The sequence below is a fragment of the Galleria mellonella genome, unplaced genomic scaffold (assembly GCF_026898425.1).
Source record: "Galleria mellonella isolate WM207_F2 unplaced genomic scaffold, CSIRO_AGI_GalMel_v1 utg173, whole genome shotgun sequence".
NCBI lineage: Eukaryota > Metazoa > Arthropoda > Insecta > Lepidoptera > Pyralidae > Galleria > Galleria mellonella.
Genome location: NW_026442016.1, coordinates 6,781,127 through 6,808,438, shown reverse-complemented (window position 1 = coordinate 6,808,438; position 27,312 = coordinate 6,781,127). Strand labels below are relative to the sequence as shown.

General features: G+C 30.3%; 1 protein-coding gene across 1 annotated transcript in view; it reads left to right on the top strand.

Moving 5' to 3' along the window:
- The first annotated feature begins 12,920 nt into the window (after positions 1-12,920).
- The window catches only part of LOC113515608 (lachesin-like), a 95,853-nt gene continuing 81,461 nt past the window's right edge, over positions 12,921-27,312 (top strand). Inside the window, exon 1 of the mRNA XM_052893360.1 lies at positions 12,921-13,111. Within this exon, the coding sequence (XP_052749320.1) occupies positions 13,069-13,111 (43 nt within the window). The 5' untranslated portion in view covers positions 12,921-13,068. The remainder of the gene's footprint in view (positions 13,112-27,312) is intronic.

Genomic DNA, 27,312 nt, shown 5'->3' with positions numbered 1-27,312 from the left:
GATAGCAACCGCTGTAAAATATTTTCTTAAGGTAATTCCCGAAGTTCTTATGGATGATATGATAATAAATTTTGTAATTTAATAAAAACGAGATTAAATAAAGATATTCAAATTAAATGATATCTAAAAAAATATTATCTACACCAACAATTAAATTAATTTTGATGAAATTGTTATAATACGAATCGTTTTATTTTTCTTTTTTAATTTTATATATATATATATATATTTTTTTATATATTTTTTTTGTGTTGTTTCTTTATTATAATTCTTAATATATGGATTTTTTTTTAACCCCTGTGTGGGTGCCGTCGCATATTTCTTGTAAAATAAAGTTTTTTCTTTCTTTCTTTCTTTCTTATATCTGATATCAGTAAAACGTGGAATATTTAATTAATTTGTGCAATTTTTTGAAACTACACTTCTTTGTAGAAATATTCACACCCATTGCCATGCTCATGACTAATCAAAATAACCATTTGCTCTTAAGGGGCTTTTCGTGAGAAATATTCCCTGCCTCATTAACTATGTCTTAGGCGTTAAAGTAATCGCTATGGGCGTGCATTTACGTTCCCACTAAATAAGAGAAATGAGGCCTCTAATGATCTTCTCTTCAACTGTTAATGTTTAAACAATTGTAGCCAATTTATACACGAATTTATTGCCTGAAGTACGCACAACATTATTGCTGATACAGATACAGATAAATTATTTCATGTTAAACTAAAAAACAAATATTTAATAGCAAATTGTTTTTATTCAGTTGACGACTTTTTAGCCAGTTAAAATGGAAAAATGCGCCATGCCACGGTTCAAATCACACATGACTTGCAAATAGTTAATTAATCAGATTGACACATACAATATTGTATATCTAAATAACCAGATTGATTTCAATATATTTTTATATAATTATTATGATATGAAAATCGAAATAATTGCGTGACAAATCTATTTACAAGCGAGCAAAATTTTGTAAAATAATTAAATATAGTCTAACAACTGAATTGACATTAATGCATGTATCGATGGAATTTTGCTATACCCAAACAGGGTTCATGTACTTACTCAACAAGAACATTGTAACAACTCTATATTATGTACATGAATGCATTAAAATAAATAAATAAAGAAAAGATCCGGGGATATTTTTTTATAGGTTCTAATTTGAATAATCAACGAGTTTTCGCATACAACAAGTATGCGAAACTTAAATAACTGCAACGCCTATGGAACATTATTACGGTGTCCTACCTAATTTATGCCTCCGAATTATTATTTTTACTAGAATTTTTTTTCTCTGAATTATCATTTTTTTAAATTAAATATGTTCGTCTGTAACATTAGCAATATTTTAATCATTCGTCTTCACATTGACAATTCTTAGAACATGATGGTATGTTATTACCACTACTTATAAAATTGAATATTTTCATTATGCCCGAATCATATCACTGAAAATAACATCAACCTCACAGATTATCTCTTTGCTATCATAATTATATAACAATAATACTTTCAACCGAATGTAGCAAAAAAATATTCATAGGGCCATTTCCTAAACTTGTTGATATTTGTTGCTTTATAAAAATTTAACAAATCATTTCTATAAACATTCTGCGAAATATCATGAACTAGTATGAACTATGTTTCTACCGTAAAGCAGCTGTGTTTCCAGGACTGTGTTTCGGTTTGAAGGGTGGGATATGGCAGTGAATTTACAGAGTACAGAGGAATAACATCTGAGTCCTGAGGAATGGCAACGCATGGGGAGTATCATGGGCGAAGCAGTATACTCATGTATCATGGTACTGCTCATGTCTATAGGCGACGGTATACTTTGCATCAGGTGGGCCGTCCGTTTGTTTACCATTCTAAATTGCATAAAAAAAAAAACGATTATTTTGCGGACAGACCCGTGCTCAGAGTGGGAGGAGTTCCATAGACGTGAAATTGGTTACAAAATAGAATGCAATATTTGGTTACTGGTATAAATTTTCGGGATTAAATAATTGGGTAGTTACTTAACAAAACATATTGCATTAATGTGCAGCAGTTATGGAGTTTGCTACATAAGTATTTGCAGTATTCGCCGACGTTAACGTGAAATTAAGCTTCTTAAGACGATTTCTCTTGTGAAATTTAGGTGTGCAGTTTAAAGTTTTCCCAAATATGATAGTTTACATTACTTGCAAGCCGTTACAGTATAGTAATAGAGTTTATTGTTTGAAATAAAGTGATTGTTTAAAATAAAGTAGGTACATATTTGGGTATAAAAATTGCTTTAATGTTATTATATTTCCAAGTTCATATGTTTCTTTACCACAAGGAATTGTACATTTTGTGATTGCTAAGGAATTTTAATAAAATGCCGATCTCATTAGGCGAGAAGGCTGGCGTATGAATGGTTGGATCAAAGGGATGCTCACAAGAACACGCCACTTGGACTCGAGTGGTCGTTACCTACCTAAGGAGCCCTCTAGCTGTCACTCCCTTTTTAACAATTTTAGACTCAAAAAATCTGTAATTTGATAATTATATATATGTAATTATATAAACCAGGATATTTTCGGCAGCTTGACATCTAGTAATATAGTTGGATATTTAAAGTCATACAGATTCAAATTGTTAAGTATTTGCGTGCCGGAAATATTTTTCTTGTTCGGAATCTTGACGTACAAAATCAATTCAAAAAAATCAAGCTATTTTTTTTATGCAACTTAGAATGGCAAACAAGCTGACGGCCCACCTGATGGAAAGTGGTAACCGTCGCCTATAGGGGGGAAAGGGATTGTTAGTAATGGGGTTTAATAAACCCATTGCTAGCAATACACTATCAGGTCGACCTCCACGTGGTTCCCCCTGGAAACCATCGTGAACAATTCTTGTTGAATTTGTCACGATGGGCTAACTGACCTGCTTGATCCTCACCTGTCATCCCTCACTGGTGCTCCGCCAACGTATACCGATAGCGCAGGCGGGGTTATCATTCCATTTTCACCCATTACAAAAAAAAAACCGTCGTCTATTGTCATGAGCAGTATCATGGACATAACAGAGTATACTGTTTTGTCCATGTTTTGCCCATGCATTAGGTGTTGTTCCTCCGTTTCCTGTAAATTCACTGCCATATCCCACTTTTCAAATCGAAACACAGCCATGCATGCAAACAAAACTGCTACATGGTAGAAACACGAATGGGAAAGAGGTGTCCAAGCAAACGACTTTTGTACAAAGTCTCTCTCTGGTGACTTATATATAAAATTTACTATACCAACACATAAAATATCACAAATTTAAATAAAATAGTGAACTTTATTCGTTTTTTTTTGTCCATATACATATTATTGACATATTCTTTTATAAATTTATAATTTTATATCTATACTCTAAATTTATATTCTATACTTATTAGTTTTGTTCTTACTATCTGATATATAAACATGTATCAGGTATGTATGATAATATCAGTTCTCATACACAGAGGGTAAATAATAATATTTTCGATTATTTTATTATTTCATAGTTTTTTTAATAAAAAAAAAGTGGAAGTAAGTACAATATTATTTTTATTATTTACACACGCGAACAGTTTCAGGTTTCATTTAATGATACGTTTATTAGTTATCATGATATATAAGTTGAAAAGTTTTTTATTATTTTATACTTGCTATGTAGAGTTTTATTTGGTAACAGTAAGAATTAGATACAATAGTTTTCTATTTGTAAATAATCTTGAATTTTATACTAAGGCACGTGAGATAAGAAAAATTGTCGTAAATTCTTAGAGTACATTCATGTTTTCATAACCGCAAAATGAGGCTAGTCAGAACAAAGATAAGGAAATTCAATTTTAAGAAGTGCCTTCAAAGCATTTCCTGCCCAAACAATCTCATTAGATTTCATTTTCATTTTTGTGTGGCTTCTGTGACTGATATTTTGTAAGTAACCGTTTTTGAATGAACAATATTATTTTCATGTAGGTACGAACATTAAAGACCCGAAACGGTCAGTTTCAGTTCCATAGTAGCCATAAAACCTCTGCTTGAATCCCAATGAGTTCACGGTGCTACAATGAAATTGCTAAACGGTTCTTAAATAAGTTATTTATCGACTCTACTCTCTTAAAAAAAGGACTACGTAAACGTACATATTGGGAAGTTCTTTAATAATATTAGTAGCATTTGTAAATAAGTAAATTGGTTTATTTTTTTTTGTTTAGGTATTGGGTAAGTATTATTATTTCAGCCGTTAACTGTCCACTGCTGAACATAAGCCTTCCCCATAAGCGGAGTATTGGCAGTAGTTGCCACGCTTGTACGACGGGTTGGTAACCACAGCTAGGCTTTTAGAAATATTTTAAGACGGACGCTGCTGCCCGTCCCTCGCCCTCCTTTAGTCGAATCTTACGACATCCACGGGAAAGAAAAGGGATGCCGGAACTACACGGCTTTTGTAATTATTGTAATTGTATTGTAATCATTGTGTAATGAATATATGTAATCTATAAATTAATAAAAAAATGGATCTTTTTTTAATTATCTACTTGTACTTTTATTTTTGAATAAATGGCTCGGGGGGTTTATATATATTTTAATAAAATTTATCATTAAACTATTTATTTAAATTAAATAGTATTCATTAATTAATGCATTAATTGGATCTTATAATAGAAATTTGTTTAATGAAAACAGAGTCGTGGAGAAATTACAAAATGTCTAGAAAATTTGTTATCCAATAAACAATAACGTGAAGACACAATTCGTGTGGATTGTTCACGGATCAAGCATACGAGTGTAATAAATGATAATAGTCTTTGTAGAATATAGTTTTGATGACCTAATTGTTTATTATAATATATTGTCGAAATTTTAATAAATGGTGTCGTTAAAACGATATATATAATATTAAAAATATTTAAATACAAAACTATAGTAATTTACATGTATATTGTGTAATCCTTATTGTTATTTAAAGTATTTCTTGAAAGTCTATTAAAATATTGCCAACCTCTCATCAAAGTCGTGAGTGGCCTATTTTCTAAATCACTTATTGTTCTTACTGCAGATTCATGAAACGTTGGTAACTTTTCTTATAGGATGTCTGATCATGCAGTCAAGGGACTCGTAAAATGAGATTGGCTCAATCGACGGAGGTTTATTGACTTATTAAATCGATCTTTGCGTCGACGAATATTTGTTGTGAATCGTGTGGAGGGATTTCAATTTTGTTTACAAACTAGAAGACTCTTCATGTCTCAAACTAAGGTCTCGAGGTTGTTTGCTTTTATTAAACTTTACTATTTCGTATATTCAACTGCATATTTTAGTTATTGGAAATTTCTGACAAATGTTTACATCCACGGAATCTTTGTCTGTGACTTTTTGCACAGAGTAACGAAACTTTATAAGTGCATGTGTGATAAGTTTTTGATTGGATACAACTGCAAGTAGTACATGGTATAATGACGATCCTATTTATATACCTATGTTATTTATTTTCCTACTGCTGTTAACATATACTATAATACTCTAATTGAAATTGCTCCATTTTTGCTAAGACTGTCCAATTAAATTCACCATCTTCTTCATAGTCTCTCGATATTAGTTTTTAGTGGAGTATTGAAAACATTAGGTATATGCATGTTGCGATATATACTATTAAGAATATAACCATATAATGCTTGTTTATCGATAATGTAATTAGTGGTTGGGATCGTATTGGCTGGAACCTTTTAAAAGCAACATAACTTTTTAACTGCTTGCAGAATTTTAATAGGGTTCAGCTTGATCCGGCAATTTTTCTGTTATATCCGCCCAGGGGACGACCAGTGGCTGTAGTATGTAGCGCATTATTAATTACCGTCTGCCCCAAACATTTAATATTTTACCTGAGAGCAGGATCGTTTCTGACCGCTTGAGCCTTAATTCTCACTTAATTATCCATATTTTGTCGTTTTTAACATTTATCACTAACAGAAACTCATTTTTTTAATTTTAATAATTTTAACTAAATTAGTATATACTTAGGTATATGTATCACTTAGTGATTCTTGTGATTCATGTAAATTAACGTTTGGAAACATACTCAAATGTAGATTAAAACTGATTGATATTTTATTGAATGTTGTGTGAAAGAGGTACAGATATAGATGAAGATATATAAAATAATCTGTATAAAAATTTTGAGTGTCATAAATTATTTAACATGACGTTGTATCTATTAAAAAAAAACTATTTATTGATTTTATTAATCATATAGGAATTTCGAATTAGGTATAATTTAATCGGGATCATATTAGACGCTTTTCAGTTAGTATATGTTAAAATAGCTATATCTATTTAGAAATGGCCGTGTGGTCCGGCGTAGAATAGGCCACCCCTTTCTTTTCCGTGGATTTTGTAAGAAGTGACTAAGCGAACTTAATGGTCGAGGAATGTGCAGCAGCGTCCCTCATAAAACATCTCCAACGTCTAACTGCGGTTGCCAACCCTTCTGCCAAATATGGCAACTACTGGCAAAACCTCTCATTAGAGGGAAGCCTATCACAGTGGACAATTAACAGCTGATATGGTATATCTATTTAAATACATACACACCTGTCGAAGTTACGAGTAGTATCCACTAATTTAGAGTATTTAGAAACGAAAGTAAATTTATAAAGTTTCCTTCTAGTTTAAAGAAAAGAAATGGTACTTGTAATGGTAGATTTAAAATTTTACGTAAACTATATTGAAAAGTTTATTATGATAGTCATATGAAAGTAGTTGTTCAAATGAAAATCATTAGTATATAATGTTTATCGTCAATAACATTCCACGTACAGCTTGACGGTTTATTTACTAATATACATATAGAAATCAGTAAAGGAAAGCTTGGCTTGTCAACAAGTTTTATAATTTTCCGTAGTAAAAAAGTCAGCATATTTTTTTTTAAATGGAATGTATCAATGTTTTTTTTAGTTTTCTTTTAGCGACATATTATATTTTTTTTAAATAAGTACTTAATATATATATTTAATGCTATTAAATATTTTGTGGTAATATGTAGTATACTAGCTACTGGGTGTAGCTTGCACGCGTGGTGTCGTATTTCGTCATTAGTTATATATTATATTTAAAAAAAAATTTGTTTGTTTCATACAATAAAACAGTCGATTTCAATCGTGGCAAAACCAGTTATTTTTATTTAAAAAGTAAATTCCTGAACCGATTTTAATAAAATTTCTGTGGGATCATTCTGGAAGTATAATATTCTTTTAGTAAACAAAGATTTTAGAAATCAGTTTATAGATGACGGACTTATAAGCTAACAGACAAAAAAAATTACAACCGAATTAAAAAAATTCCCCTTTTTCGAATGGATTAAACATACTTCGTTGGGTTATGAAATATATCTGTTCCAAATTTCAGTTCTTTTAGACTTGGTAATTTTGGCTGTGTATTGATAGTCAGGAATAATGATTAACAATATAAGTATAGATAAATACATATGGGCTGTAGATTAAGGATAATATTTGATATGGACATATAAACAAATGGGTATACATTATTAAATATGATTAACATGATAAATAAATCTAAAATTATTAACATGAGATTGCTGAACAAAATGCTTAAAATTTAAGAATAAGAAGAATAATAATTTAAGATAATTTATTATTGATTTTGTCAATTATGTTACTAATATGTATAGAGCAAAAAAAAAAATAGCAGAAATAGACGCATAATGTAGCAATAGTTTACATTGTATATATCGATCTAACTGGAACAGTCTCGAATGCAATATCCGCTTTTAAACGAGTTTTGGTTCAAAAAACTATTCGGTCTAATACACGAGTAAATGCTAGATGCATGTTACGATGTTATAGTTACTTTATTTATAATTTTAGAAGTCGTTAACAACTTGCTTCCAAAATATTTTACGGACATATATGTTCTCTATAGAAATTAAAACTTAAACGTTGACTAACAAAGACACCGCACTACTTCACAGGTTGTTAAGAAAAATTAGTTTTTGTCGTACAATTATGAGGTAGATGTAATATTATGTAGAATACTATAAGATAATAATTCTGATTTAGCACAAGCATCCATACAAGGTATACTATCAGGTTGTTATGTATTATACATATTATTATTTAATATGTATATCGATTATGGTTCAGAAACATTAATTGATAATTTTATGACCGAATCAAACTTTTAATTTCCGTTGTAACATCTTTTACATAACAGTAGAGTTATTGATTTTATATACTGAATGAGACTGTATAGAATAATCCACATATAAAGCATTTGCCATAAAATTGTTACTTCACTGCTGCTATTTAAATCTTTTGGCAACAATTATAATTTTTTATTAGTTTATTAATTTTTTATTTTAGGCTATCGACTCCTTTTTCTTTCCAGGCCGCATAAATAAATTTATCTATCACTTTTATTGTAAATACACAACATGATTAATTTGTTATTACTCTATAATTTTCGAGGACTATCACCAAGCGCTAAGTGGTGTTGGGCTATAAAATAGATGCAAGTCTCTGTAACGTGTAGGTCAGAAAGATCTCTTTTTGCGAAGCTTAGGTTGTATCTACAATATTTGTTGTGCCTTTCTTTGGGGATTAATTATTGGTATATTCGATAAGGTAATTATTTGAGTTATAGTCGTTAATTTTATAAACAAGACCATTATAATAACGCCCAATAATCGACGCAATAACTACAACCCATGTTGGTTATGTTATATCTATAAAATAAAATTATATGTCATTACCAATGTCGTACTACGTACGTGATTTTCGTGAACGTTTTTGGCTCAACATAACCGCATTTTTTTATTGTAAGTAATATTGTGGTGTTGTAAATGTATTTCATATCAGGATATTGAATATACATACATGATTGTGCTTTAGTGTGTGTAAATTGATGGTTAGTATCCTATGTGTTTTTTTTTAATATATAGGTATATTGCTATATTCCATTCAATAATACTTCTTATGATTCTTAGTAATGAAGTTTAATATAAGATGCTTAATCTTGTAAATACATTTACACATTATATAATTGAATAAATTAGAGATTAAATATTAATTTATATTTAATAAAAATATATTATAGTAAATAAAAAATAATGTAAATAATATCATTGCCATTCCAATATTTTTTATACCTGTGACATAAAGTTACCTAGTAATTTTAATAAGGGCATGTTATTGCATTTCCAAACGACGCAATCGTCACGGCAGACAGTAATTGCTAATGAACTTTTACAAGTACTTAAGTATCGGAAGGGGACTGTTTACTGCCTCATTGGTGTTTCTCTTGACGTGTGATCGTAAATTTTTTACGTCACGATTGAATGGTCCACTCGCCCTTAACTAAAACAGGGTATAAACTTTCATGATTCCGCTTTATGGTACCATTCGTGTTCATTTTATAAATGATGTGCTTTAACATTGCCCTTTATCTCTTGTTTTATATTGTTACGCGCTTGTTTAATTGACATTGGTGTCAATAAACACCAATTTATATATCTTCAGTAGACCGAACAATTGATTGTTGAATAACTATGATCCGTCCTAAGAATCTGCCACATTTAATATACAGATTAGTTTGATATACCTATACATCGCCTTTGACGGGCAGGATCTACAAATATACTTTTACCTACATATAATATAGCAAGTGAAACTAATTAGGTGTATGTACATCCTTTAGAATCCTGTGTACATTTCGAGTAAAAAAATAACTTTCAAAGGTGAAAATAAAAAAAATAAAACACATTAATACGATAAACAATATTACAATTTAATATTTTGTTGTGTAAATACTGTTCTTTATAAGAAAAATTAAAACATTTTACTCAAAAAGAGTGAAGAAACCACGTAATAAATACAGTAATAAAAAAAATTAAGGAACATTGAGAACCTCTTGTTTGAAGACACCTAACAATTTCATAGTATGTACCTATATATTACAGATTTACATTGTTCATATATAGCCAGCCATGTTCATATATTACAGTTTAGTAGATGACCTATATGTACTCGTAGCTCATAGAATCAGAACTTTTAGTTCTTATATTTAGATATAAATAGACGTATATTGCAGACACAAAATTCGTTTCATTGGACATCCCTTGGTACACATGTTAAATTGCTAAGATTTATTGAATATACGCCTAAAAAGTATTTATTTAATGGAACGTAGGTATCACGTCTTCGGTTTATTACACGTTCGTTTCGTTATTCGTGACTCGGTGTTCCGATATACGTGTTCGACTGACCGGGTAATGACTGCTCATGCTGACCTATCTGTCGTCCCGAGATTGGAGATGCAGGCATAAATAATACAGTAGTCATCGATTAAATGAAAGATTTATAAAGGAAAAAAATATATAATAAACATATAAAATTATAACTCTTATCTTACTAATAAAATTATAACTGAACGATGTCTATACGTGGAAGATATTAAAAAAAATGGAAGCCAAAACAATAATTTTTCTAAACTTTGTTTGTCTGTATGTTTGTTCCGGCATCATGCAAAAACTACTGCAGCAGAATGAATACGTTTTTCACTGTTAAGTTTCTGAAGTGTAACTTAAAAAGTAGAGTTTTTGATAATGTTTTATTTTGATACACCATCTAGGAGTGATTTATTTCATTGATTTTCTTACTTCTGGAATCCACACGTATGAAGTAGCGGACAAAAGCTAGATATTATATTATGTTTAAATAAACATATTAAACCTATTTAACTTTCTTTGTTATCTGTTATCGCCTTAACAAATAATATAAAATTTGAAATACACGTAGTATTTAAAACGGAAAAGGACCATATTCTTATTTTGTTACTTGAGTCAAATGATATAAATTTTTCACGCGGACAAAGTTGCGAGAAGAAGCTACTAACTATATATAAAAGGAAAAATTTCGTTCAACTTTATATACGAGTAAATTGTAGTATTATAATAACAAACATATAACATTGAAATTGTGAAACTCGTTAACTACTTAGGAATATATAAAATTAGGTACTCGAAATAGGCAAGTGCTATTATTACAAATTACACGTGTCTATAAAATTGCCTTTGCAAACAATCTACATATAAGTTGAATAGTAAATCTTAGAGCTTTTTATTTCTCTCCGTCTTGTGAAAGCCCGTCTTCTCTCGGGCATAAAAGCTGTTTTAAATATTGCGTCCCGATTTACCCCACTAAAGCCTTCTTACACATACATTACTAACCTTACATGAGAATTACTTCAGGGAAATACAACATTTTACATTAGGAAGTGTTTCGCTTTGTATAGTAAAGTCCCATGGGTTTATTTACAAGTATATATGCTATTATATCATATGAATGTTTTAATTCTGTTAATGTATATTACTATACCATTTACGAGATTTGCGATATATAAGACAATTTAAGATTGTACTCTACACAAAAACCGACTTCAATTATAGCAAAACCTACAAAACTACTTTAATCTAAAAATTAAACTACATACAAACAAAATTTTTATGGGCCCAATTTGTAAGTATATCCTTTCAGATAAAAATAAAATCCAAATTGGTTTATAACTGACGAAGTTATAAAGTAACAAATATAAAAACATATAATAATTTATATTGGTTTACAAAAAATTCTGTTTATGGCATGGGTTTAAGGGAGTCGATACAGCAATGTATTAAAGAATCTAATATCCTCACTTTTGCTTCTTAATACATGTATGACAGTATTATGTATGCAAGGAAAAATATTACCACTTTTAAAAAGTTTGTGATTGTACTGATAAAAGCTTATGCAATAATCCTAAATTAATATTGCCAAATGCCGTTTAACTGAAGTTAGTAGTTCTTTCTGTGGGAACTGTTTAAGACTTAGGTACAACAAACTACCAGAGTCTGTTCTGAATTTGTCATAGAAAAATATTTAAATCTTGCATAAAACGCATTCTTTGCATATTATAGGTTTGATAAGTTTATAAATGATAGCAATATATTAAAAAACAATTTTTTTATATTATTTTTTAATTTGCTACCAACATTATTTTTGTTATTATCATACTATTAGAATTGTTAAATTAAGATTGTGTCGCTCTTTTAATTTTGACGTGTGCATACTGTGACTGTTATGTATTCTGAAATTATTTTAATTTGATTTTGACGTGGTTGGGTACCTTAAGTAAGTCATGCTCACTAAAAGGTCCAAACAGATGGTGGCGTGGTGGGTCGGTTATTGAGTTCCCTAAAATATAGTTAATGGTGGTTGGCTCATCTGTTATATAATATTTGTGAAGAAATGTTACCTTTGAGGACTGGCCTACTCTATATATATATATATATATATATATATATATATATATATATATATATATATATATATATATATATATATATATATATATATATATATATATAAAACTGTAGGGTCTCATACTATTTAGTAGTTTATATAATTTTTGAAAAAAAAAAGCAACATCTGAATTTGTTGCCCGTTCTTCTTGGCTGAAATTGCATTCAGAATGAGTGGTAGAATAATGAAAAAATTACTATTCAAAAATGCTTAAATCTATTTAAATAAAAATATTTCTTTCTTTTATACAACCGAATTGAGAACCGTCTTCTTTTTGAAGTAGGTTGAAAATATAAAAAATAGTCATTATTACCATTTTAAATCGTTTTTGGATAGTAATCTAATTCATCTACATGTATATTTCTTGATTTCAGTAGTTAGGTAAATTCCACATTGACTTTACACAATTAAAATGGACTAAAGAGTAATTCAACATAAATAAATTGCATAAAACGAAACAGGGAAAACCTCTCTCAAAATAATAAGAGTTAATTAATACTTGTTTTTATCTGTTTAACAGGTTGTTATGTTATGGTCTGTTTTACGGTGGAATACAATTGTATTAATAATACGAGTAATAAGCAAGGACTTAGTTAATTTCAATTCAATGTTACCTGAGCAATATGATACTAGTTACGTGTCAAGTTTTAGAAATGAATTTACAATGGGTTAACAAACGTTTCTCATCGTCAAACCGCTAACAGTGAATGGCATATTTCAAATCACATATAAAAACGATGCTTTATTCAGGTATGTAATGTACACACATCGAAAAAGCAATATTTATTTAATTATTTATTTATTACGGCAAGTATTTGACTTGGTTATAAAGTTTTATAAACCTATTTTAAAATAATACAACTACATTATTTAGTGAAAGTACTAGTATAATATTATATTATCTATGGTGAAAGTCTAAATAATTACTACATACGAATATCATATTAATCTATCAGTACAGCTAAAAGATGTTAACAGCTAACAGTTTAAAGCTACCTTGGGTAACATATTGGAGTAAACAGTATAAAAAGCAGATAAATTTATTTGAGTCAGTTGGAATTCTTCATCAACACATTTAGGTACGTACCAACAACAATTTAATATAAAAGGCGTCGAAGTGACGCCTACAAAGGGCGATTCGGACGGTTGTGCGTCGAGGCGAAAACAAATTAATTGCTATCGGTTACGTTCAGTGTTGTAATTGCTTTGTACTCGCGCGGGCCAATCGATCAAGTGAGAAAAATTAATTAAAATGCCTGACGAACCCATAGAGAACACCAATAGAATGGCCTGGTCATTTCTTTGAATTCGATTTGGAAAGAAATTAAAAAGAAATACACTCAGTATTTTATGTAATAATTTTCGAATATTTAAATTTGTGCTGCTCAAAAAGCTTATTTATAAATGATATATAAATAAAATGAAATAAAGTTTCTTAACGCGTACTTACCTATTTGAAATTTTAGGTGTTATGTAATGATGCCATCGCTGGCAGACAGTAAAGTTTGTAGTCACTGATTTATTATTCTATAGCTTGTTTACTTTTACTGTATTCTGAGTGTATAATATAGCATTGTTCTGTGGTAAACCAACTTTACGATAAGTATCGTAGGTGTCACTGTCTAGTACTAGAAATCTATATATTTCTTTGCCTAACTGTGTGATATAGAGTCAGTGGCTCGAATATCGAGTTATGTACATAAGCGATTGCTTACCTACGCAAATCACTCGTTGAATATGCAACGACTAGTTTAGGAACTCACTAAGCACATGCTTAGACTATTAAGTTCCTTCGTCTCTATACATTTTCATCTTCATCCTTACCCTTAATCTTGCCGATACCGACACATACGCAAGATTATTTTAAATCTGTATAGAGCATATTATTATAATGTATCTCTATTTGTGAATTTTGGAAATTATTGGCATTATATTGGTATATATATTAGTAAAGTAAGACTCTACGTATTTGGATTTAATATAGTGTTTATAATTCCTTACTTATTTACTAATCACTCTCTCAAGCGACTCTAATACCTTTTCCCGGTAAACACAAAAATCATGTTCGCACAATCTCTACTACTTCCGATACTTGACTATGCCGACGTCTGTTTTTTGGATGTGACTAAGGAGCTTCTAAAGAAGCTGGAACCTTTACAAAATCTAGCTATTAGGTTCATCTTTGACCACGTGTCTGCCTTTCGAAACCAGTTAAAGTGGCTCCCTATCCGACTTCGACGTGATATGCACATCCTTTCTTTCCTTTATACTCAATGACCCCAATTCTCCATTATATTCAAATATCCTCCGCTCCCGGTTTAAATTATTACCACCACCAGTCTATCCTAAACGCTCCTGTCAAGTTTAGTCCAGGATGCTCGAACTCCCTTTGTGTAGGACACATTTTATGGGCAACTCTGTTTCGTATCGAGCTGTCCAATTATGGAACAAACTCCCTTCCAAGAAAACTCACTTTACTCTATTACCTCTTTCAAGAAAAGGCTGAAATCACATTTTCTTTCCCTTGAGTAATTTTTTTTTTCTAATTGAACTGTCAAATCTTAAAATCATTAAACTAAATTTCTAATGTAAGTAATATATTCATTTATTTTAACATTTGTTATAAAAGTAGGTAGGTATTATATGTATTTATAGTGTATGTATTTATGTAATATTTTATTATATATTTTAATATTTTATTTAACTGTATATTGGTTTGTGTATTAATTTGTAGCACTTCAGCTGTCCGCTAACGGAATGCTTTCTTACTGTACTGACTGGAAGAGATTTCTGTCAGAGATAAGTTCACCCTTGTTCACAACATTTATAAATACATTATTTTATATGTAACTTACAAGTGCAATAAAGAATATATATATAATTGGCGGTGGAGTTTATCCATATTACTTATATGTAATTTTATTATTTATTGCAAAAAGTGATTAAGAGGCAATAATAGCAAAACAATGAGGTTTGTAAATTAACCATACAAATCTATTTAATACCAGGCAAACATTGTGCATCTTCCTGCTGCCACCTGTGGGATAAAAACGGTTTATGTGGGAAAAAGAAAAATGGGATTTGACGTTTTTCTGTTCATAAGAATCTGTCTTGGATTTCAGAGAATATTTAAAAAAAAAATAGTCGAATTCATCTATCTAAAACTACTGTTTCCCTTTATGTATGCTTTCTTATATTAACATATTTTTTCCTCAAATTTAAATTACATGTAAAGAGAAGTTGTTTTTTTCGATTTAAATTTCCGATTTAATGAGATGTTCATTGACTGAACATCTGATAAAATCGGAAATTTAAATTGATATACAATTTTTTTTGTTGGTCGGAATTGTGTTGGTAAAACTAAACTAAGTCACTCTTAAAAATACAAATATATAATACTATACCATAGGTGAATTCTACATGCGCAATAATATGAATATTTGCATTTTGTTCTCCTTTCAATTTGAAGCCACGTTAATAACATATGAACTTGAACTTCCTTCTAGTTACCATATAACTTTCGTACTTTGGTGTATAAGCGCAGTTTCAGAACAGGGGTTGTGGAGAGGGAAGTGGGGAGGGGCCAAGGAAAATCCAATTAGTTGGATAAACATCCGATTAAACTATAGGTACACTTGAGATAAGCTCTATTTACTTATTGAAGATTGAATATGTCGATATTATGTTCATGTTTTAATTGTTTTACTCTGATGTTATTTGTTTAACTACGATAGCTTTGAACAACCGACTTTAAAAGGAAGAGATTCTTTATCTTTATTTATATTTATCTTTATTTGACTTTATTTTTTCATATGTATTATAAATTTTGTATCGTATGGTTTATAGTATGGTTACGCGATATATTCGTTAACAATGAATCGAAAATTCTTCTTTAATTTAAAGAGTTTACAATGGGCTTGTTTGCTACGTGACAGAATCTGAAATAAGTACATCCTTAAATGATAATCTTAAATAATTGGTAGTGGAAAATCATTGATTGAAATCATGAGAATAAATATAATTATAATAATAGATTGTTTTGGTGATAATTTAAAAGGGATGCTGCTGCCCATCCCTTGACCATAACATAAAATCCCCTAGTCGTTTCTTACGACACCCATGGGAAAGAAAGGGGTGGCTTATTCTATGCTAGGATCTATATGGCGGTTTGTTATTATTGTTATTATGATTATTAAAAAAATGCGTAAAATTTTTAAATGGGTTTGCTATAGGCCTACCCAGTGATTCCCATATTGGCGAATACATGTCTTCACAACTCCATTATTGCTGTTATATTTTTTAAATATTATTGTAAAAATCAACTGGACAAATATTTGGGTGACAAATTAAAAGAGAGGCAGCTGCAACCACCCTTGTAATATTGTTTTATAAAAAGAGCAAAGCTTATTGTGTGCGCTTTTATTTATTTAAGTATATATGTTTAGTATATGAGGCTCATAAATATGATGAATTAAAAGACTGGTAGTTTGATTATTTATCGAGTTATTTAAAAACATAATTAAGGGAACAAGGAACACCAATCGTTTATTATAACAATCTATTACATTCCACCGTTGGGTATAGATTTCTCTCTATAAGATTAAATACTCGTAAATATAATATGATTAGATTTTTAATAATATGTATTATATATAATAATACATATTATTATTATATGTATATATTTGAAATACTTTTATTTTGTTCCATTTTCTTTAATTAAAATAATTACTATGGGTTAATGTGTCAAAATTACTGTGCAACTACTGCCCTGACTTGGTACCTAGGTACATAGTTTTATTCTCGTAAGTTATTGTCTTGTACTATTATACTTTGTATCATTAGATATTTTCTACGACATCCAAGGGATGGAGAAAACTGACATATTGTTATATAGTATATTATACTACGTGTGAATGGAGGACAACACAACATTTGGTCACTAGAAACTTCTTCTGTTAGACCGCATTCAAAGTCGGGCAGCTCGAATTGTTGACGATCGGCGTCTTACTGTCCGGCTCGACTCACTAAAACTGCGTAGAGATGTTGCATCTCTGTGCATCTTCTACCGAATTTATCATGGGGAGTGCTCTGAAGAATTGTTCGGATTGATACCTGCTGCAGATTTTCACCATCGTATAACCCGCCATAAACTAAAATTTCATCCCAACCATCTGGACGAGTGGCGGTCCTCCACCGTGCGTTTTTCAAGGCACTTTCTCCCACGCACAACCACTCTTTGGAATCAACTTCCAGCAACAGTATTTCCGAACCGATACGACAACATAACCTTCAAGAAAAGAGCATATTCCTTTTCAAAAGGCCGGCAGCACACCTGCAATGCCGTAGGTGTTGTCGGTGACCATGGGCGGCGGTAGTCACTTACCATCAGGTGAGCCGCATGCTCGTTTGCCCCCTGTGTTGTAAAAAAAAAAAAATTAGCACTGTATATTAAACTAACAAAAAATGTATAAAAAATGTATATATAAAAAACACCGACTGATCATGTTGCCAGCAATATGATGACTATGTTCTTATTCCGTTACACATGATTTACACATACGCCCATCAACATAGTCACCGACGTATTGCTCAACCCGTCGATTAAGTCATTTACGTAGAGTCTGAAGAGGTGTGGTGAGGTTAAGTCTCTTTATCTCACCCTACACTTCAGCGTTTAAGGATCAGAAAATTTACTTGCTCACTTGATATTGTGTACTTGATTCAATTCAAGAATATATTGTGTAAAAAATTTCCTCCAAATTGCATCAGCTGTTTAAGCATGATTGCGTAGTAGACATGCAAACATCAATATTAGAAATATATTTACAAATTTTCATATCTATTATAGGGGTAGAAGTAGAATTAGTGGTGAGATTCAATGGATCTTTAAGTTATTGATGAACAACAGTAAGCTTCCTACATCAAATTGATTATATGTTGTATTGTTTACTACTATCATCATTTTCGCCTTAATATATCATCATTATCATCATAATAGCCTTTAACTGTCCACTGCTGAACATAAACCTTCCCTTTGGGAGGATTTGCCAGTAGATGCCACCCTCGGCTGGCGGATTGGCAACCACAAATATATATATATATATATATTTATTTATTTATTTAAAAAATTGCTGTGTGGCCCTGGCATAGAATAGGCCACCTTTCCCGTGGGTGTCGTAAGAGGCAATTAAGGGAACATAATGGTCGAGGGATGGATACTACCTTTTTTAATATCATCAATGCAACTACTGGCAAGCCTTTTCAATAGGGCCTACGTTTAGCAGTGGACAGTTAACAGCTGAACTGGTGACGATGATCATAATGTTAATATGACTTTGTAAAAAAGTCCAATTCGAAAAGAGATTTAAAAGGTGTATTTCTATTTATTTATACTTTTGTATACATTAAAATAAGTCTACAGGGTGGACCTAATACCTGATGGCATTCTCTACTAGTCAACCGTTACGCAAGTCAACTCTCTCAAAACAGAGGAAGTAAATGACGGTGCATAGATTTAAAAAAGTTGCAATTTAAATAAATATTTTGAGAGATAACAACAATTTATTATAAATAAACATACAAACATATAGAATAATATACTTACAAAAAATATACATACATAAATCACATACAATAAATATATAAATTAGTACACAAAATACATATTAAATTAATAAATATATAAATCATAACTATAATAGTCCAGATTGAGGCTTGTTGTGATAAATTGAACTAATGTTCACGAAGGGACTTTTTGAAGAAAAATTTGGTTAGGGACTTTTTAATATCAATAGGCAGTGCATTCCAAAGGTTAATAGCTGATATGAAAAAAGATTGAGAGAAGTTTCAATTTTTGAGGGTTTAAAAGTAAAAAAAAAACTACTTTTTCACAAATTATTGAAAAACAAATAAACGAATTAAAATATTTAAACACTGCATAACATTGTAGCTGAAGTAGTGAAGTAATTTTGCACTTTCAGGTATTTCTTTTAACATTCTAGATAAAAAGTTTTAAGATAGGGTATTTTTACGCACTATAAAGTGCGAGCGAAACACTCCATACGAATTTTCATCAGTCAACATTTTAAAAGTACCGTTACTTTGTCATTTATTAATGAATTAAAAAAAATCTCAGATAGTCATTTATAATGTTTTCATTAAATTTTTTGTCTGTCAAATCTCTGTGTTCTTTATGTAATGTATTATATACCTTCACTATAATATAGTAATAGAAAATGTTTTGATAATGAAATACAAAATGTCACGTAATGTTAGGTAAACTTCTCTTTTTTGAATGAGTGACCTTATCTTTTTAAATGTGAATGACAAAAATTTAATTCAGAATTTGCTTATTACACTTATTTTTAGTTTTTATTTAGTTATTTTGAATAGCGAGAATATATTATTAATTAAATATTTATTACTTATAGAGATGTATTTATTTATATTATGTCGTTGTATTCCTTTTAATAATATTTATATTTGTTAGTTATATATAACTATAGTTACAATGTATGGTGTGTGTAAATATAGTGATTAGAGATAAAGATATATTTATAAATCTTAATCCGAGGTACAAGTACCTATACTAAATCCTTTTTAAAAGCATACCATTCAATACCTGGCAAAGGTATGCGGTGATTGATTATGAATCGCGTATGGATTATTCGAGGCAAAATGGAACATCTCCACTCCGTATCAGATATCCAACTTCATTCTCATGTTATTCTTGTTAGTTGATACATCCGCATGGAATGTAAGACCCTCGTCAGGTTTTACCAAGATGTAATTCAATCTAGGCCTCGCCATCAATCTGTGAGTTCTCACGCATATATTTCTGTTGATTTGACAAATGAGAAGGGTGTGGCGTCTATGCGATGTGGATGAGATACGAAGGCGTTGGACTGGTAAAATATAGGTACCTGTTGGTTTGTGAGTTAGGACCGCACATGTCAATATCGGTGAACGTAGGGTTAAGCTTTATATTCACTAGGGGCTTGTGTTCTGCGCCAGGGACATTCGATAATGTCGAGTAGATATGAAACATCAAATAACCTAATCTACATCTAACGGTTCGGTAGCTTTTAGGTGATTAAAAGACGTAGTTAAACTTGGCTGCCATTGGTGAAGTTAGTCTTTGGCTAATTTTGTCACAGATAGATAGATATATAGTAGCATTCATATATGAAATGAACCTAGCGGTACTTTGAGTTCAGTTTGAGTTAAAATTATATTTAAGTTCATCGCTCCATATATTTGGAGGCAGGGGGCTGTCATAAAATACACAGGGTAAAATCGTTTGCATCGTTTTAGGAGTGTGTTTTATTAGTGAAACTGTAAATTTTTACTAACGAATAATAGGCGAACATCAAAAATCTTGAAGTTAAGACATGTTTTTCTTTTTATTGCTTCAAAAGCAGTCTCGTTGACAAAGAGAAAGATATCTTTTTGTAAATGTTTTAGATAGGTATGTCGTTTGGCATGAATTTGTACTTTTACTAGTCTTGAGTGATGTATTTTATGTTTAGGATGACTGGTTTGTGTTTTTCTTTTATGGTGATAGTTTTATATGTATAAACATGATATGGTTATAATTTGCTATGTGTGCCTCATTAAAATAAAAATAAAAAAAATAAATCATAATCAAATAACCCCCCTCTATTGGCACTAAAAATCTATGGAAAAATGAAACATATGTAAATAATAATATATGATATAAAATGATCTTCTCATTATATTTTTATATGAAATATATACTTTATAATTATTGTTATTTAATTTAGGAATTCCGCCTTAAGTTAAAAACCTGACTGCAAAATAAGTTTGTTTTGGAGGATTCTTTAAAATTCTCATGAAGTTGTAATAGTTAGAATCATCATTTTTTTCTGTAATATTCACATACACTTTTATAAAGTGTAATTATCAAAAAATTTTCGTTTCACAAACTTGGAAGCTAAGAAGGTGAATGTTTTTTCTCATATTTTCGATTATCTATCAATATTATAGAGTATAAAAGTTGATGAAAATTAGTTTTAAAATGTACAATAAAAGATCTTTTATACAATACTTATTACTACTAGTAAGTCTATTTTGAAAAAGAAATTTTTGAGTACCCTTTTTGGAGTTTAGTTTTTATTGCTATATATTTATATTAAATCTATATATATATATATATATATATATATATATATATATATATATATATATATATATATATATATATATATATATATATACACATTAAATCCACTTTTCGTTGTAATTTTATAACTCAAGAACGGGTTCACCTATCCAAACCAAATGTTTAGGCTTTGTTCAGACTATCTAGTAGATGGTTAATGTGAAGTTTGCACAAAATCAGTCGAGTGGTTCTTCATTTATCACATTTGTTGTAACAAATGAATTCAATAAATGGCGGATCATTTTGTTAATGGGGATTTTTGTGTCAAATAAAAAACTATTTTTAAGATGGGGATTGTGCTGTCAAATTGAAACTTTTTTCAGTGTTGAGAGTACAAGCATGTTGTTATGTCATTCATGCGATCATATAATTTTTTTTTATTATTTCACTTTATACGTAGCGAAGCACGTACCGGGCCGCTAGTACTTTATAATAACAATATGTAAAATTGTTCCAAACTTCAAGTTGATAGCATTAGTAGTTATTGAGATATATTGCTATGATAGATGGATGGACGAACTGACGGATTAAGTCGTACCATTAGGGTTCCTTTACGCTTTTACATTAAATACTCGACTCCAATCATATTTTGTTCTACGATATTTACCTACTTTTTTTATTTCAATTAATGATATTTTAAGTCCAAATTTTGGACGGGAATGGAAATCTTTTTTTTTCGTAAATTTATATTATGGGAACGGGCCCTACATTTCATAACGATAACATCGACGAATGTGAGTACTTACTCGTCAGTTCGGAAATCGTCGTTTAATGTACGCTATAGCCCAGAAGTTTTTTCCATCAAATCTAATGGCCGACTTAATTTCGACAAATTATGCGAAAATTTACTTTACTCTAACAAATAGCTTTTTTTTTTAATTAAAGTATATAGTAGTAGGTATATAAAAATGATATACACACTCAAGCGACACTAATCACATTCCTCATAATTTTTATATAATTAATAAATTCGTCTGAGGATTTCTAATCTCAGATGAATTATTAATTATATAAAATTATGAGACTGATGTTTGAGTTTTATTAATAGTCATTTTAGTTAATATATAAGTTCTATAAATTTTAAGTGATAGTAAAATTATTAAAGATATTGCGATAAAGAAAGATATATTATTATTAATAAATATTTCGTTAAATAATATAATCTTTTTAAGCTGCCATCTCCTACCGGAGGTTGGCGATCATTACGGCGATCTTTACTTTGTCTACCGTCATCCTGAAAAGGGACCTAGTGTTCGAAACCACTGTCTTAAATTTTTTAATCATGAGGTTCGGCGTGTTCCCCTGTGTTATAAGCTGCAGAAGATTGTATTTTCTATTCTGCATTATGTGTCCTAGGTACTGACAACTGGGAGAACAACTGAGAGATCGTCAGATAGTCGCTAGATTTTTTGGCACTATCTGTTTTTGGCAGAGCAATGAAAGTGAATTTTAATCAGTCCACTGATATATTTCCTATTTTGTAAAAATTGAAAAGTTGCAATAATATGTTAATAATAACATAATTGATAGGTATATACAAGTGATCCTTACCATATCAGAAACTAAATAATTAACAATCCAAATCGATAATCAAACAGTAAATTTATTTCTTGAATTTCTTTAGTCAAGAACGAATACAAGACTACATTTAGGAAAAGAGAAATTATTTAATTGTTATGCTACATGTGTTTTCAGTTAAATCTAATAATTTTTAAAGTTAAAGAGCGATACACAAGTAAAATTCAAATACGAGAAAATCCGTAAAAAAATTTTTCCTGAATGGCGTTAATCGAGAATCAATTCAAAAGAGAATGTCTCATCGTCACGCTACATGTCCCTTCAGTTGAACCTTTTATCTTTTCAGTAGTAGACAAAAATCCTATATTTTTGTTGCTTAGTGAAATATATGAGTATTCATATATTTAAACAGGTTAGTCACCTAACTGTATAAGAGCAAACACGCGTAAAAACTTCAAACAGTTGCGCCCGAGTTCATAACCTCCCCTGGTCGCAATATACGGGACTCACCCTCATTACCGCGGCCGCCCAGCCGTGGATGATACGAGGGTGAAGGGTTCTGTCTACGTACGAGTATAACCGTAACAACGTTAAAAGTGGCGGGTGCAGTATGCAGTTAACGTCAATACGCCGTTCCCCTACAGTCACTGTTGTATTTCAAATCGCAAACTATCACTGTATATTTATATTACAGTTTAAGGAGTGATAAATACTATATTTATATTTTCTCTTATACTCATAAAATTGGTTTGCATGCATTTCCGAGCATATTGAAAATTAACATCAATCATGCAGAGTTTACAGTCTATTACGGCCATACGGATTAATTCTAATAATCTTTACGTTAGTCGATCGATAGTAATTTTCTAAATCGTAAATAATCCGTTAACATTTTGTTTAAAAAACACATCAGCATCATTATTTTAGCCATTAACTGTCCGCTACTGAACATAAGCCTTTTCCATAAGGAGAGTTTGCCAGTAGTTACCACGTTTGGCAGCCGGATTTGCAATCGCAATTAGGCATTTATATTATTTATATTATATATATCAGATATATCAGATATATTAAGGGAAGCGCTGCTGCCTATCCCTCTAACATTAAGTTCCTTTAGTCGCCTCTTACGATATCCATAGGAAAGGAAGGGGTGGCCTATTCTATGCCGGGAGTACACGGACGTTAAAAAACATATATTTGTTTATAATTGTGATAAAACGAAAGTAATTCACATCAATAGCAAAAATAATTATTAGAATTGGTGAATATACTAATATCACAAGTTAGTACATAAAATAATACCGTTAAACTGAGAAACTCCTTTTTGAAATTGCTTAAAAAGTACGGAACCATCACAATATGAGATCTGTACTACTTAGTCGTATTTTTTCTTTATCAATTAGGTATAAGTAGGTATAACTTTTCTGTTAAAAATTTTATGTGTATGTCGTAAAGTTTGATTGGATGTGACATGACAATTCTTCGAAAGAAACTTTGTGAAGTCTGTTGTCAACACGTGAGGCAACCTTGCTGGAATTATTAAGTTGATATATTTTTGTGTGTCTACACTTATATATACAATTGTATATATTTTAGGTAACTGTGATATTTTATGAACAAAAAAGTTTTGGACTGTTCAGAGTTACAATTTGAATTTATATTATATTATAGAATCTTAATTATCTAAATCAAAGAAAGCCATGTGTATTTTGTATAATAAAAAATCCGGATAATCGACTTTAATGTAAAATCAAACAATAAATAAATTTTATAACATTTTTTATTTGCAAAAGATTTTACATACGTCATTTAGAAAATACGATTTAAAACAATATAAAATTACTACCTATAAAGATAATGGATTACATAATTTTACTAAACATACATTATGTATAAAAATACATAATACGAATAAGTCTGGATAATCGAATTCGGTTAGTCGATGTTCGGCTAAACGAGATCCTACTCCATTATTATTATTGTCGTGTGGTCCCGGCATAGAAAGGGCCACACCTTGTTTCCTTGTGGGTATTGTAAGAGGCGACAGCGTCTTGCCAAAGTGTGGCAACCACTGTCAAAGACCTTCAATAGGGGGAAGTCTATGTTCGGCAATGACAGGTAATGGGATTGACATGATGATGATGATGATGATTACTTATGATAATTAGCCGAAATTATGATGACGATAGTTTCATGACGGAGAACAGAAAATCACTTTTAAATAGAATGGGGTTTAAAAAGTATGACATACTTAATAGATCCTTTTATAATTTAAAACCTCTAACTTTTTCCTTTATCGGGGTTGTTATAATACACGAAAAAAGCTAGTTCTTCAGCTTCTATTCTCCAGCATTATTAGAAGGCAGTTATTAATATTATATGAAATAGCGATGCATGACTCATTTTATTAAACTTCAACTTAATGAAACTCGAGTATTGTTTAGCATGTAAGCACAGTTTATATTTTAATTTTAAAAATAACTTTATACATAATTGACTTATATTTATATTTAATTCGTTAAAATGTTGTAATTGGAACTACGAATTGAAGGATAAAAATAAAATTTACTCGTGTATGAATTATTAGCAAGTCGTATTTTACTTTAATTTACTTAAGGACGGCGAATTTTATCAAGTAATTTATTTAGTTTAGCAAGCAATAGTATCTAATATGAATGTCGTCTAAAAATATGTTAATATCACGATGATGATGATATCAGCCGTTAACTGTCCAATGTTGAACATAGCCCTCTCCTATAAGGGGCGTTTATTCGATAGTTGTCACGTTTGGCATGCGGGTTGGCAACCACAGTTTGACTTTGGTGATGTTTTAAGAGGGACACTGCTGTCTATCCCTCGACCATTAAGTTCCTTTAATTAGTAAAGGGAATCATGTATTAATTGATTAATATTATATTATAATTACTGGAAAATAAAAGACGTATGTCAAAGCAGTAAAAAGGGAATTAGACCCCGTTTTGTAAGTAAATAAATCTGCTAATGTAGGATTTGGAATGTAAAAATTAATAGACAATGAGAAATAGATTTTTTAGAATTTTAATTATTAGGTTAAAATTTTGAAATTATTAAACAAATATTAAATAGAAATATGCCGTTGCTTTTGTTACTCGTATTAGAGGATTTATACAAATCTGCGATAAATAAATGTTTCATGGTAACTACTGGAGTGTCCATTAGTTTATCTGAAATCACTATTGGCCTTACATTAGTGCTGAAATATCGTTCATTAATGGATATAAAATAGGCTGTTTTGTCTAGACTGAGCTATTATTTAGTGTAGTTAAAAACTTTTACAAATTACCTTTTGAGAGGTAGTCTCAAGAATAAACATTTCCATTTATTTATTACGGTTGTTAAAAGTTTGTTTAAAAATTTGTTATGAAAAAAGCTTTGTTCGCAAAAACACACCGTAGTCATGTAAAAGTCAGCTTGCTGGCGTTTCGTGCTGCCGTTAGTTAAAGTTTTATTTGCACGGGCAACGAAAATACGCGACGAGCGGACCGCGTGCCGCGGGGCCTTCCTAATATGTTATTATGTGAAATAAAAGTGGCCACAGCGAGACCGGCTAACTGTACTACATGTATATTGTTACCGCACCACTCGCCTTATCTACGTCTGCATGAGCACAGGGCCCTAATTAAAATATATGGACGCCATTTAAGAATTCTTTCGAATGGAGCCGATATTGCTGCTTTTTAAATGGAAATTTATATGTGTTATTATTGTGATTTATAATTCAACGGTATTCGATCAATTTATGAAATATTCGTATGTAGGTACTCTATAGAGTATTATAACGTTACAGTTTTGTTTGTTATATACTAGTATGTATAATACATTCCATGGAATCAGATTTCAGATCCTCTTATTCATAAAAATGTCAAACGTCTCATAAAACTATTTCAGCTTTTGAAGTGTTTTGACTTTTTCTTTTGCACCAAATTCTTAAGAAAGAAAGTGATAGAACCCTTCAATAGCTGAAATAGGATTGTAAGAGGTTTTAGTTTTTATAAATAACTAGGTGAGAAAATAAATGCATAGGTACACTAAATTACTTTCATGTGATTGGTTTGTTTATATTCGGATTTAAATGGAAATAATAAATAAGTGCAAATTATTAATGTAAAATTTAGTTTTGATACACATTGATTTAAGATATATATTAGATATATAAATTATACCTAATTGCGTATACTATAAAAACTGAATTTTTATCAATAAATTCTAAAGG